The sequence below is a fragment of the Phascolarctos cinereus genome, unplaced genomic scaffold, assembly GCF_003287225.1.
Source record: "Phascolarctos cinereus isolate Bilbo 61053 unplaced genomic scaffold, phaCin_HiC Scaffold_2;HRSCAF=192, whole genome shotgun sequence".
Lineage (NCBI taxonomy): Eukaryota > Metazoa > Chordata > Mammalia > Diprotodontia > Phascolarctidae > Phascolarctos > Phascolarctos cinereus.
The window spans coordinates 299,696,128-299,712,092 of record NW_027555625.1 but is presented as its reverse complement, the minus strand read 5'-3'; the positions used below and the strand labels follow the sequence as shown (position 1 = coordinate 299,712,092).

Below are 15,965 nucleotides of genomic sequence, written 5' to 3'. Positions count from 1 at the left end.
ATCCACTGTGCCACCTAGTTGCCCTCAGGAGGTGGTCTTGAAAAAACCCCAACACCCCCACCTGAAAAAAAATTGTATATCCCCAATGCCTTGCATAAAGTTAGCACTGAATAAAGTCTTGTTGAATTGAAATAATTTGAGAATTTGACTAGATCTTTCCTGTTATAATACAAGGTAATAGTCTCCCAGGTGAGGAAAATTACATAGGTTGGTCAGAAAATATTTAAAAGCAGCAATAGAAAGGGTAAATCTCACATACTTTTATGTCTCCGGTTTTCTGGGTTATTTTATTTTCTTTTTTTTGGCTAGGCAATGGGATTAAGTGACTTGCTTGCCCAAGGTCACACAGCTAGTAAGTGTTATGTGTCTGAGGCTGGATTTGAACTCAGGTCCTCCTGAATCCAGGGCCGGTGTTCTATCCACTGCGCCACCTAGCTACCCCCTGGGTTATTTTCAATGAGTATATTTGACATTCTTTAACTGTTGGGGACACCCACATAGAAGAAGCAACAATGAAATGGAACTGTGAGACAGGAGATTTTGCTCTGAATCCAGAGCTCTGGTAAGAATTTTCTGAGACCTAGGTACATTGGTATTTTATTGGGCCTCAGTTTCCTTTTCCATAAAATGAGTGGGACAGGAGAATTAGGTAGGTGACTTCCCAAGTCACTCTAAGCTGTAAAATTTTGTGTACTAGTTTTATAAAATTCTTTAAGTCTACGTAGAAGGGCAGAAGAAACAGAAGGTTCTTATTTGAAGATGGGGATTGCAAAGAGAGGGTTCATATGGCCAAGGTAGTAAAACATTCTCAATTCCATGAAGTTTTTGCACTCCAAAAAAAAAAAAGGTTCCTTTTTCCCACTCCAACATGCTTATATTTGAGAATCTGCTTCCCTATGATATGACAGTAAACTGTTGTCCATCTCTAGGGTCTTAAATGGAAATGAGGCTCTTTGCATTGTGAGAGTGAAACCCTATGAATTCGCAAAATATAGAATGTAGCTGGAAAGCATATGTGGGAATTGGTTCATATAGGGTATCAGTGTTTCAGAAAATGGATCTATAGCATGAACAAGTTCATTTTCATTCACAGCAAACACATGTCATATACTTTGTTGGTACTGTTCAGTTTTCAGTCACTTCTGACTCTTTGTGACCTCATGGACCATACCGTCCATGGGATTTTCTTGACAAAGAGTAGTTGGCCATTTCCTTCTCCAGTGGGTTAAGGCTAACAGGTGAAGTGACTTGTCCAGCATCATGTAGCTGGTTAGTGTCTGAGGCTGGATTTCAACTGTGGTCTTTCTAACTCCAGGTCTAGCACTCCTATTCACTAAGTCATTTAGCTGTCCCTATGTCATATACTACCATCCAAATGAATCCCATAGTCTCTATTCACTCATCATAGTTATAATTATGGATAATGGTTTAATCTCTCTTCAGAGCCAAAGACATTTCTTTCTCTGAAAAATCTATCTTTAAATCTATAAACTTTTCTCACTTCTGGTAAAGATTCCAAAGAAAATTATCCATAGAAGACAAGCCAGAAAAAAACCTTAAATGAGAGAACGTTAAATTGGAAGATATTATAGAACATAAAACGACAGAAGCTGAAGATTTATTTAGAGCTTGAAGGGAACTTAAGAGATCATCAAGTCCAACTCCCTCATTTCATAGATTAGGCAACCGAGATTCAGAGAGGATAAGCAAGTTGCCCACACAGCTTATAAGTCTCTGAGGCAGGGACTGAATCTAGATCTTCTTAACTCCAAATTCAGTGCTCTTATTCCCTACACATGCTGCCTTTCCAAGGGACCTTACAGATTGTTTTGTTCAAACCTGTCATTTTGTGAGTGGGGAAACCAAGAACCAGAGATGTTGAATGATTTGCCAAAGGCCAAGGGGCTAATAAGAAGTTGGAAGGCCTGAGTGTTAAACTTTAGGCAGCCTAGTGGAAGTTCATGCAATGAAGCCCTTTTCAGTACTAGGGATCATAACTACCAGTTTCATTACAATGACCACACCTGTATGTGTGTGACTTCTCTCCCCAGAATTATTTATCAATTGTTTAATAATAACAGCTCACATTTCTAGGGTTTACAAAATACTTCCCTAACAACCATCCAGCGAGGTAAGGAGTATTATAGAACTGAAAAAAAGTTCAGAAAGACAAGTGATTTAGCCAAGGACTAATAACAGCTAGTTATCAATGACATTTACAAAGAACAGTCCTATCAATTTTTAATTTTGTAAGGGCAGTCTCAGTCTTCAATAGTTTTCCATTTCTAGTGGCAAGAGGCCCATGAGAATAGCCCACTGGCAAAGAGATAAAAAGTTTTCATGAAAAGGCATTTCTTAGCTAAAGCAAAAACTCCAGGGAGACAAATATAAACACTACCATTATTATTTGTGATACAGCTTTCCTTTTTGGTCATCAGTTTTTTGCCTTTTAAAATGAAGTAGTTAGGAATAAATGATGCACAAGAGTGATGCAACATGCTCTGTCTCAGAGTCCCTTCACCGTTCTAAGTGCCTATCATTCTAACTTCACAGAAATTAAATGAGTTATTAAAACAAGAGGGGACAAGGGAGAGAGAGGAAGAATAAGGCCCTGCTTGATACTGCTTGTGTGATGATCACAACCCTGGCTTTACAGCTTACATATTTCCTTAGAAATGAAAAATGAAGGTATCTTTCTTGAGACTGCCAAGAGAAAAATACATATTAGGAGTCCTATTAAACATGATCATTACAATTACCCTGTACATCCTTTTATCTGATTCAAATTTAAGGAGGATTAACATAACCTCTCCTCATGGAATTTAGCTCACCTCCTTTTCTGCAACACCCCCCCCCATCCTCCTTTAGTTCCCTCAATCAACACCACCATAAATCCTTTAGCAAAATCTAAGATCCCATGGTTAAAAGGCCTAATAACACTCTTCAGATCTTTCTGGGTGGAGCATGTCACTAGGCAGCACCAGTAATAAGGAGGCAATCAAGGCTCTATAAAGCCATCTATGTAGGCACATCCTGAGAAGCAGCAGCTAGAATTCTTAGAGGATCTGGCTGTAGGGGTTTCTTTTTCTTAAATGCAAAGCATTTCCATGAGATCCACTGTCCATTTTTCTACTTCTTATAATTAAAAGATTTCTGGACATCACCTGAGACAAAATTTTAAGGAGTGAACATGTTAGCAAAAATCAAGAATTTCTCCAAAACTTTGTGGTAAGTTTCTTAAAAGGTACCCCTTTCTTCTGAATATTCTGTCCAAGTGTGCCACCTTTGCATTCCCACATTCTTAACCACTGTATCGTACGCTGTGGGCACAAACGACAAAATGGGCATCATCTCCCCGTCTCTGGCCCTCAGTTTTCTTAGGACTAAATGGTTGATAGTTAAAGTCCCCTTGCATCTTGAACATTCTATGCTTTGCTGCTCTTCAGGTCACTTTCATCTCTAATGCTCTGTGTTCTAAGGTTCTCCAACTCTAAAGCTCCATAATCCTCTTTGTAGCAGATGTTCTTTGGGAAGAAACCTTGAAGAAGATTGGGCAATACAGGCCAAACTGAGTGTTGAAATTGAGCCCTTAACTCTGATGCCTAATTAACCTTTAAAACGGTCATTTAGAACCTGCAGAAAGGTTAGGCCAGTGTTTACACAATTGAAAAAGTTCTGTAGAAATTCTGATTGGTCCCAAGGACAAACCAGGAAAGCCCCACAGCTTGTTGACTCCTGTCCTTTCTTATTTCTTCCCTACTCACTGCAAATTCCTTGGTTTTAGTATATCAGAAAGAGTTAGCAATGACTTCTAGATCAACCTGAGCTCTTTAGTATATCTCAGTATTGGCAATGTCATAAACATTCTGTAAGCTTTGAAATCTGAGTACAAAAAGCACTTCCCTTACTTGGGGCATGACCTTAAAATGTAGATTTCTTAAATTGTAGCTCCGTTTAGATAGAAAATTTCAGAATACACAGAGGTAAACTGAATTAGTAAATTTATACTATTTTACTAGATATAAAGCCTATTTTAATATTTAACATCCCAAATATACACTTTGAAGAACAAATCAAGAACACTAAATTGGGAAGAGGTGGGTCATGGCTATCCCAGTTCTGCCACACTCTCATGGAAGTTTTCACTTATACATCTCCGGGCCTCAGTTCACTCACCTTTAAAATGAGGGCATGAAATTAAGCAGAGACATAACTAGGCCTTTTTGCATCTGGGGCTAGAAGCAGTAAAGGCTGGAAGAAGATAGAGGAGTGGGAACGACAAAGTTGGGGATGTTGGCTATAAGTAAGTGGTGATGTCCAAAGATCCAACACCCTTCTCAGACCACTGGCTTGGCCCTTACCCAAATCAAAACTTCCCTTCTACACCATGGGGGTAGGTTCTGGGTTAGGATCAAGACCTATCCTCCTGATCAAAACTGGCCTCTCTAGCCCCTATCTGCCTTGATTAAGAAGTTTCATGCAGTTCCCATTCCCTCTCACTTCCATACTTCAGGTCGAATGGGCAGTACCCAGAGAACCACTTAAAGATACCTAGCTCCAACTTCTAGTAAGAGGGTGGTGGTATAAGGTATGGAAGACTTAGGGTTATGAAGTGAGGTGTTGGGGGGGAAGGGCAACATAATCCTGAATTAAGCAGCACCTGAAGCAAAGGCCCAAGTGATGCTGCCCCATCCGTATTGCAGTTCTATCTCTTCAAGCTCTAACAGGCTACAATCTAACGTTATCTCTAATACCTCTTTCAGCATTAACATGTTATAAATAAATGATTCTACATTGCTAATACATATCTACAGGGCTTTTAAAGTGCTTCAGCAGAATTTTAGGGTAGACTTAAAGGAAACATTTGTAAATGACTCCCTCAATTTCAAAATAAATAATCCCACAAACAGGAGAAAAATGGTTTAGATTTCAGGATAACAGTCGGGTTTCCATACTCATGCCTCTGGGCCTCAGCTTTGTTCTCCGAGTCCATTGTAAGCTGCGCGCTAAATCAAACACAGTTGTAGCTTCAAACACCAGCCTACGGTTGGCCCCAGTGTGAAAATGCTAAACTGCCCCTTGCAAAAAAGTCCCAACCTCGTCTTGAACCCAGAAGATTATTCAGACTCCTCCTGAACTCTTCCCCCTACCTCCCTCGGGCACATTTAAAGGGTGAACTGTTTCAAATGCTTGGGCAGATTTCAAACCGATTTTAATACAATGTAAAAGACATTCTAAAAAGTTTTGTTAGTAGTATTAGAATCTCTCAGAACAATTCCTTCAGAAAATCTAGCTGCTATTCAAAAAAAAGCTCGAAGTACTAATGCAATCATAACTGAAGGCCCTGGTTTTGATTATAACGAAGCTTCCTTCTCATATGCTATTCTCTACCCTTACCCCCACCCCCCACTCCAAAAAGGGAAGACAGAATCCCACAAGCCTTAAAACAATCCAGATGTTTGTTTTTTCTCTCAGAAGGTCCTTTCTGTGTTTAAAAACCCTAACGTGAACACTTAAGGTATATAAAAAGATCTGGATACTGGGGAACAAAAAGTAGGCTCTAACAGTCTAACATCTGAGCTCTACATGACTTTGTAAAATCACTTTAAGGCTAAAGAAATGTAATTTAGTAATTTTCAATCAATTCCCTAAATGTGTTACCAGTCTTAAAACAGCCTGAAATCCTAACATCCTATCCCTTTTTAAAAAAGAGGATACAGTGAAAAGAACCTTAATGCTGCAGTTACAGGAGTTGGGTTCAAAGACCTTGGGCAAGTCAACACACACACACACACACACACACACACACACACACACACACACACACAGAGTATATAGAAAAAAGTTTACACTCTAAAATAATATATATACATATACATATACACACACACACACACACACACACACACACACACACATATACAGCTTCTCCCCATATAAGTGCCTTGTGGGCAGAGAACATGGTGTTTTTTCTTTTTGAATCCTCACTGACCATCACAGTATAATTCACAAAAGCACTTAATAAATGCTTAAAGAATCTAACTGAATTGGTATGCATTAAAAATCACAACAAGTATAGACAAGTCACTTCACCTATGAGGTTCCAGATCACCTGCTTGACACTGGTGAAAGTGTGGAAAATATTTTCTGCTTAAAAGAAACAAATTTTGTCCTTGGCCTTATGAAGAACTGTATGTGTTCTGGAAGAACGTATCTGAGAAATCTGGTTGGTTGAGTTGGTTCTCAGAGATGAAGCCTAGGCATTCTGGGAGAAGCCCACCATGCTATTTTAGAATCCATCTTCCTCAGCTGTTAGCATCAGCTGACATCTTAGGGCTCACACAGGGAGGAAGAAGGCAGTGAATTCATTCCTCCCTAGGAGTGAACTTTCTCTATAGGCCATAAAGTATTTGCATCACAAAAGACACTTGCCCCAATTATCTCCAGGCACCTCAAGGAGAGGGGGTACAGTAGGACAACAGCAGCAAGATCTAATGCAAAGAGTTCTCAAGAGGCTTAGTCAAGATATTAGTGTTCTAGTCCCTGCTCAGACATGTACTGTTCCGTGCTTGTTTCCTCATCTGTATTTTGGTCTTACTACATATTCGTCCTTTGACAACAAGTGAGTTATTTCAACTCTCTAAAGTCTAAATCCAGGTCTCCTCATCTGTAAAATGAGAATCCAACTTCCAGTTGCTTCCTTCACAGGGTTGTTATCCCTTACAAACAGCTATAAAAATGTGAATTATTCTCCCAGGTGTTAGGAAAAGCAAAGAGGTAAGTGGGGATGGGATGAATGGCACAATGCTTAATAATTCCGTGGGGCTGTGGCCTTCTTACATAAAAATTAAACTAGCAACAATGTTGTTGGTTCCCCCCCCCCATCATTTTGACACCCTACACCCCCTCAACTGTCCATTTTCCAGAGATCTACCAAAGTGACATTAATAAACATTCCTTTAAAAAATGGATTTAAAAGTGGCTCTTTCCTTCTGCCTGATTCCTAGGTTATCACTCTGATCTAGGCTAATCTCAAAATAACACACATTGAGCATTTGTTGAGCCAGGCTGGAGTTTCAAGGGCCAATACCAGCTGTTTAAGGGGAGGGATTTCACACATGTGTTACTGAAACTCTGACTGAATCTGGGTCTTTTCAATGTTCTTAATGCCTGGCTACCAATATGGAGCAACAGAAATATTTGTCTCTTAAAAAGAATACTTTATTTGAATCTCTTCTCAATCACATTACCAAGATCCAAAATTACCCTTTCTTGCTAAATAGTGTATTATGTTAAAAAAAAAAAAGGAAAGTAATTCATATTTAAAGCTAATATAAAATAAGGAGGAATGTGTACCCCCCACACTTACAGGACAGCTTTGAGAAAAGTGCCTTGTAAAATTTAAATTAATATAAAATCACTGAATATTAAACCCATATCTCAAAATAGAGAATGTTGGAAAGTTGGAAAGACATAACAACACAGAATGTTAGAACACTGAAGGTAAGGAATGGTGGTATTGTGGGTATTTTTGCTAGCAGAAAACCCAGGTTTGAATTTAGATTTCTCTATTTACTTCCTTGTGTGACCTTAGGCAAATCAACCACTTCACCTCTCAGGACTCCAGTTTCTTCATCTATAAATTGAGGGAAATGGGCTACATGATCTTTCCAGTTTTTAATCTTACTACAATCCTAAGTTAGAGCAAGAAGAGGGCCTTAAGATGTAGAAGGATGGATCACACAAACTCATTTGGAAAGGACCTCATAGGTCATCCAGTTTGACCCATATCTGAAGCTGGAATTTGAGAATTGTTAGGATTAGAAGGGAATTTAGATCATAGATTGTTAGGGGTAGAAGAGCCCTCAAAGAAACAGGCCCAGACAAGACAAAGTGACCAAGATCCTACAACTTGTCAATGACAAAGAATTCCACTATGCCATACTTCTACTTCTTTCTGTGAGTTATCATTTGTACTACTGTTGGAAATTATGATATTCCAGCAAGCTTAAAACTTTGCATAGGCTAATTCTTGAGCTATTTAAAAAGATATGTTTCTTCAAGAGCAAAGAAGGTAAGGGTGTGTAACTTCAGAGGTTGGCTTTTGGTTATATACTGCCTTCCCAGAAACTGCTGGGAAGAGTTGTGTCCATCTCTCAGTTCACACAATGGCTCTTCTCCTCCCATCCCCCCACCCCGACTCCCCTTTCCCTAGTTATTGATCTTTAAGAGATGCTTAGAGTCCCTTCCCCCACCTTTCTCTAAGTCCCAACCCCCCGTTCTGAAAGATAGCTTAAAGAAGTAAGACTTCCTGCCTAGCGACTGACAAGGCTGAAAGAGCAGATTGTGCGGCCCCTCGGAAAGCCTGAATAGAATTAGCCCTCTGTGAACTAAAACAAAAACATTTGTCCGCCCAGCTGTGACAAAGGTTAATTTAAATGGACAAGGCCTCAAATATGGAAGAATCAGGGTTGCAGCAACTGAGTCAACCACTTTTTTTTTACAGTAGCTGTTCATCTGCATCCAACACAATCCACTTTACTGTGGTTGTATTAGTTTGAATTTTCCCCTTTAGTTCCAGAATAATGTTTTTGGCCCAGTAAAACAGATTTCTTTGACTGTTGTTGTTTTTTAACATGAAGAATCCAGGTAGAAATAAAAATTATGACTTTACATAATTTTTTTCTTAACTTCTTCATCTCATTAAAAAAAAGTCTATGTAAGGGGAGGAAAGAAAACTTCAGCTTTAAGGTCCTTTCCAAATCTAACACTGTTTTTCTAAACTTTAAATGCTACTAAAAAAGGATAGCCATGATGAATATTCAGAAATTCGTAACTATTAAATGATATGAATCAAAGAAAGCAGAACCCAAAGAGCATATACACTGACAAATTACATAAGGAAAAATATCTACACAAATAACAGATGATGGACAAAGAGAAATGATAGGAATAGGAGGGAGTGGTTCATTGAACTGAACATTATTTTCCCTAGCAGTCTATTTTAAACTGTTAATAGATGTAAATGTATTTGACTTGGATTTGTCATTTAAAGGGTACAATACATATTTAAAATGTTTTATTGATCTTTTCTACATATCCCTTCCCCTGTTCAACTCATGAATCCTTCACTATGTAACAAAAAGAATGTGCAAAATACACTAACAAATGATCAAACTGGTCAGTGTATACTATTTAACTTCGTTATAACCAACCATATAAGCAGCCCTTCACTTACATCCCCGGTGAGGAAAGGAGGAAGATGCATTTTACTCACCTCCTCTCTGGGGACAAGATCATATATTTTAAAGCAATTACACTATTACAACTTTGTGGACTTTACTTGAATACTGTAAGTTACTGTTGCACTACTAAGGAAACATCTCATACAGAAACTAAGGTCGGACAGTTAAAGTGTTGGGGTTTTTTTAATTGAATGAAATTTAATAGATGTGCAACACCTTGTATTTGGCACTGAGGAAACACAGAGGATTCCTGAACAAGCACTGCCTGTCTCCCTTCAAGAAATTTACAAAATCCAGCACATATTTAGCCCCTAAATCTGGCAGTGTATAATCCTCAATATTATTCCCTTGGCTTCAACTATTGCACAGAATTTGCTCTTAGGAACCCAACTCCTGGCACAAATAAATTAGGTTTGTAAAGAATCACACCAAATTCTATGTTCTATACTTTTCCTTGCAAATTTTGAAATGTTCAGAACTAGGATGTCTGGGAAGGAATGAGGGTGGGAGGAAAGTTGGGAGGACTGGCTTGTAATTTGCAAAGAATTCCAGAGGAAGGGGCCTACAATTCACATACAATCAAAACTGACACCATGCTACTAGTAAGGGGGAGGGAGGAGGTACATATTATAGAAGCCAAATTATCACAAAGAAAGCTCTCAGCAACACTCCTCCCCTTCCCAACCCCCAGCCTTAAGACATACCTACCCCTCACTATGCAATATATGTATAACTGGTTTCAAATCAATCCTAAAATAAGGTTTAATCCTGCTACCCACAGATTTCACAGATGTTCTGGGAGATGTTTAAAAGGCTACATAGGTCCTGAGGCAGAAAATCCTAGCATTAACTAGAGTCCTAGCTTTGGAGAAGAAAAATGAGGATTTCAGTACATTATAAACTGAGAGTTTTGAATAAAATTCTCTTTAATGTACCTTACAAATCCAAATTTTACTAAGTTTGTGATGATCCTGAGCAGGTCATTAACCTCTCTCAGCCTCCTTTTTTCTCATTTATAAAGTGGAGATAACAATTTTTTTTCACCCCTTAGTAAGTGGGGATAAAAATTCTGTACAAAGTTATTATTGAAAAGGCACAAAGCACTACATAAATTAATTTTTTAAAATTTATTAGTCATTAAGAACCAACTTTCTCTTCCCCTTTGAGGAAGGAGAACAGACTCTCTAAGCTAGGCTCCATTTATTATAATAAGGGAAATGTTCATAGAATTTTAAAAGTATGATCCTAAGTTCTATACCACCTCATACAAGGTTGTTGGCGATTATAAAATATATTCAAAGATTTCAAGGACTAAAAAACTGCTCTCGAGTTAGGGTTTGCCAATAAAATAAACCCACCACTGCACAAAAGACAGCTTTTCTTAGAATTAGAAATACAGAAGAAAAAGAACAAACTTATACAATTTCCCCTGAAGAACAAAATGAGTAAGTAAACTACTATAATAGTACACAGGTTTAAGATCTGGAAGAGAACTTAGAATAGAAACTAGCATATATAATGTTAGAATATGTTCCAACCCTTTCATTTTACAGATTATCAAGGACTTTACCACCTCCACAAAGCTAGAAAATATCTGACCCCAGTATCAGTCCCCAGAGAGCCCAAGCTGCCTTATCAAGGGCCTCACAAGCCCCTGATACTATCAATAATTAACAATAGTAAATGAAGCTTTTTCCAGATGGTGGCTTGGATTAAGGAATTTAAAATCTAAACACATTAAGCACTGGGATAAACAGAGTAAGTTTAAAAAAAAATCAGCAAACGGTATTTAGAAGCTAAAGGCAAGTGACGGCTGACTACACTCAAACATACAAGTAACATTAACATTTTTTTAAGAGAGGGAAAGAAAGAAACCTTTCCCTGTCTCCTCCTGTCTTTCAGCTCTAAGACATTTAAACTCAAAATTAAAGGCTGAATTTTTGCCCATACATAGAAAGCAGTTGCCCTCCGACTCTCCTCCCTCCCCCCTTATAGGGGCTTACTGTTTGCTATAAACCCTCCAAGAAATTCTCTCAACCTTTCATTGCCAGCACTGCATTATTAATCAGTCTTTTCCCTTTACCTTCCCATGTATCCATTTCATGCTTCTCCAAGTTTGCTGAGAAGTTCTGGAGCAGCCATGAAGAATGAGAGATCACAAAACAAGCCCCGGCCTGAAGAGAGACCTCACCATACTTAGTGCCAATTTCTCTCTCCCAGCTTTGGCTTACAACAGTCATCCTCACAGGTCAGTTTACAAGCTGGTCATGTGATTACAAAGTTCAAGCCCTGAGGTCACAACGTGTAAGGCAGGCTGTGGACTACCAAAGGTTATCTAAGTGGAACTGATAGACTTATTTTCCTCAGCTAACAATGATGCCTGGCACTTACCTCAGTACACTCTTACAGTAACCACCCTCCCACACTGGATGGGCATGGCAGAGATGGTGAATATAAATGCACAGGATTAAGCTGTATGCAAAAGGAAGTATTTGGGGAATTCCCCTCCTCCCTAGCCCCAATTCTGTTAGTTTACAACTTTAAAAAAATCTTTTAAGACATTTCAGAAAGGGTCTGGGCTGTAGTCTCAGGACCTGGATGTAAAATTTTTGTAGCAAGGAAGAGAAAATGCGGAGGGTTTTTGTTGTTGTTTTGGTGAGGGCTGTTGCAATAAAAACAAAGACATGCCAGATCCTAGAATCATATTGTTGGAGGTGGGAAGCAACTGGGAAGACCGAATGTTAAAATATACAATGTAAAAATGTTAGAGGTGACAGGGACCTGAGAACAGACAATGCTAGAATTTAGGAGGAGTTTTTAAAAGTCCAACACTCCCCCTCCCCCCATTTAGGAAAAGAGGAAACTGAAGCTAAAAGAGGGGGGGAAATTTGCCCAAGGTCAAACAGCTAATAATAAAAATTCACATTTATAAGTTCTTTGAAAAACTTTCCTCAGAACAAGAATGTTGTAAATATTACTATCCCCAATATACAGATAAGGAAAAGGATTGTGGAAATGAAAGGACTTAGAGCAACTAGCAAGTGCCAGAATAGGAATTCAAACCCAAGGCTCTCAAGACTCCAAGAATAGCCTTCATTCTCCTATGCCAGCCACACTGCCTAATGTTCTTGTAAGTAACTTTAACTCTGGTTTACAATTTCTTATTCTCACCAGCAAATGGCACAAAGCATATATATGATATAAATGATTCAGAACATGGAAAGTCAAAACCAAGCTAAAAACTTACTACCATAAAGAGAACAAAGGCTTTGTATCTTAACTTCCATAACTGATGATTCTGGTTTCATTCCCCTGAACCCATGAACTTTTTAGAAAACCCCATCATGCCACTGCCTTCCTAATTAATAAGCGTGTAAACATTATAGAGAAAGGCTACATATTCTGGAGGTTACATGGGTACACACAATTGCTTTGATATTACCCTGTAAAAACCAGGCAAATCTGAACACGATGTCAAAGAGAAAAAGGATTGCTGATGAGACATAAAAACAAAAGAAGTATGATGAAGACATAAAGAAAGAGTAAAGAAATTAGATTTTTAATCCAGGCTCAGCCATTTACTAGCCCTGGAGCAAATCACTTTTTGAACCCTGTACAATGAAGTGACTGGATGAGGCAAGTTTCAGAAGTCTAATATGTAGGTGTCCTTAATTCAAGTTTTAATACTGTATGTTCTTTCATTCTATTTACTCTAACATTGAATGACTTTTTTTTAAATTAAGGAAGCTATCATAGCCCAACAAGACTACATACACCCAAAAAAAGGCTTCCTAATTTTCAAAAACACTTTTGCTTTCTGAAGTTTTTCCTTCTGGTCCTTGGTCTGCCCCTTAAGGACAAACTCAACCCAAGATACCTCCTGTAGCATTCTCTAGAGAAAGCATTCCTTTTTCAGGGAAAGGTAGTAATTCATCACTTTGTTCTGATGAGATTAAGTGGCAAATAATTGCTATGGTCAGTACTAGTGGTCTTCTCTAGCAAGGAAGACAAAGGATCTAAGGATAAAGGAGGACTAAGGATCGTTCCACAAATCAGGGCACCTCAGCCCAAAGAGGTGTAATGATTTAAAAATGGGAGAAGCTCAAACTACTGATTTGTCTTGTTCTAACAAACACAACCAAGGTGGCTTTAGAAAAAGCCAGTGGGATTTGGGCCTGCTCTAGAAGTCATATCCACAAAAAAGGAGATGACTATCTAGTTGTCCCCTGCTCAGACAACATTTAGATTATTACATTCAGTTCTGGATATCATAGGTTAGGTGGGACATTGAAAAGCTAGAGCACATCCCAAGGAGACCAACCAGGACAGGGAGGGGCTTGGAATGCAGGACTTGGGAGCATCAGTTAAGGGAATTCAGGATGTTTAGCCTGGGGAGAGAAGATTTTGAGGTCGAGGGATAGATATGATCACAGTTTTCAAGTATTTGATCAGATCTGATGAAGAAGGATGATTAGATTTGTTTTGCTAGGCCCCAGAAGGCAGAATAAAGACCAATGGATTCAAGTTGCAGACAGCCTGATTTCTACTCAATATGCTGAAAAACTTCCTAATTGTCCAAAGGTGGACTGGGTTGCCTCAGGAGGTTTTGCATTCTCCCCACCACTCGAAATTCTAAAGTGGAGACTGGATGAATATTTGCTGAGATTTTGTAGTCCAGAATCCTGCTTCATGTAGAGATTTAACTAGATCACATCTTAATATCCTTTCAACTCTAGGATTCTATGATACATAATTTTGCTAATATTAATGAGAATAAAGATGGAATCTAAGTTCATTTTGGTCTAGCTTCATGGCTAAATGAGTTTTCAAACTCTTAGAACCTCATAGGTCACCTTACCAAATAACACCTGCAGCAGAATCTCTTCTATAACATTCCAGACATGATTATACAATCTTTTCTTGAACATCTCCAGTCAGACCTCTTGTAGAAGCCCACGCTTATGTTTCTGAAGTTATGTGAATAAACTTGTCTCTGACATGACCTGTATAACTTTGGGCAAGCCACTTAATCTCTCTGGGTCTCATTTTCTCATCCATAAAATGAAGGGATTGAACTAGATGATTTATGATGTCCATTTCAGCTCTACATGCCATGAACTTGGGAGCATAGGTTAGAGATGATGAGATCTATAAGTTCACAGAACCATTATTAATTTTAAGAAAAGCAAAAATAAAATGCAGAAAATATTTTTAATTCCTTTCTAATCCAGAAAAAAAAAATAAGCTCTCTGCTTGTCTTTCAGGCCCTTGACAGGGAACATTCTCTATAATAAGAAAAGGAGCTTACTTTAACAAAGTAGATGGATAAATGAGTTACAATCCCAAAGTCCATACTACAATCTTGGATATGAATGCAATTCTTGCAAATGACAGCAGAAAGGAAACAAAATCACCAATTTGAATTTTTTTTAGTTTTTTAAGACTATCATAATGTAAATTAATGTCTCCCTTAAAAAAATGTAAATGGATGTGATGTGTATTTTACAAAAACACTTCTGGGCTCAGAGAGCTTAAGTAAGGACTTAGCTTATCAAATTTAACAAATATTTAATTGAACATCTATCTTACAGGCGTCATGATATTTTCTTAGAATCTAGTCTCTGCCTTCAAAGAGCTTACAATCTAGTAGGAAGATAAATCAGGTGGCTGTCTAAATAGATTTGTTCTTACTTTCTCACAAGCTTTCCCAAAAATATACTGGAGGCATTCAACTATAAGTTGGATGTTTGCTGGAGATACTGCAAAAAAGATTTTCACGTCAGGCAGGGGGTTACACAAACTATCAAACTACTACCTGTATGTCATTGGGCAAGTTGTTTAACCTTCTCAGGGCCTCACTTTTTTGCATGTATATGGAAAATGAATGTACTAGTGCGGGGGAAAAATGAAGACTATGATGAACAGAGAATCATGGGGAGAGTTACATGAACTGATGTAGAGTGAAGTAAGCAGAACCATGAAAAAAATACACACAATGACTACAACAATGTAAAAGGAAAGAAGCTCCACACACAAAAATTAAGAGTGAACGTTGCAAGATTATAAAGATCAAGCATGACTTGAAAGAAGAGACAGGAGATGATGCTCCCAACCTACCTTGTGGAGGAGGGAAGGTCTGCAGGTGTTATACAGTTTTTGGACTTGTTCAAATCAATTGGTTGTGCTGATTCTTTCTTCCTCCTCTTCTTTTTCTTTCTTTCTTTTTTTTTTTTGGCTTAAAAAATACTATTTGTTACAAGGGGTGGCTCCCTAGGAGGGTAAAAGGAGAAATACTGGGGAAAATAATGATGATGTAAAAAACAAAAGACATCAACAAAAATTTATTTTAAAAATATGAGTGTATTGGGCTAGATGTCTCAGGTCTCTTTCCAACTCAAAATCATACGACCTCTCTTTGAATTCTAAGATTTTCTTCTAATTCTGAGATTAATCAGGATGAGATCTCAGCCAATCTTTCATCTTATGCTTCAGGGTAAGTATTTCTAGAAACGAATCCTTTTATAGGTAACACCATCCAAATCAGCTATTGTGGGGGGAAAAGCTTTAAAGGATCCACAGATGCTGGTTTTCACAAAAGACTACTTATGTTTCTCCAGAGGAGGTCAACGGATGGGTGTGTGGGTGAAGAATTGGAAAGTAGCCAAAACAACAGCAGAGAAAAATGACTGGTTGATGAAGTCATTTTCTACTTTATTTTCA

At 38.2% G+C, this 15,965-nt stretch overlaps 1 protein-coding gene across 4 annotated transcripts in view; it reads right to left on the bottom strand.

Moving 5' to 3' along the window:
* The window catches only part of NR6A1 (nuclear receptor subfamily 6 group A member 1), a 281,799-nt gene that overhangs the window by 79,528 nt on the left and 186,306 nt on the right, over positions 1-15,965 (bottom strand). Inside the window, exon 1 of one of the 4 annotated variants that reach the window (XM_020967570.2) lies at positions 11,329-11,628. The exons of the other annotated variants lie outside the window; for them this stretch is intronic. Coding sequence (XP_020823229.2) covers positions 11,329-11,485 — 157 coding nt within the window. The 5' untranslated portion in view covers positions 11,486-11,628. Of the gene's footprint in view, positions 1-11,328; positions 11,629-15,965 lie in introns of those variants that run through there. 4 annotated transcript variants of the gene reach the window in all.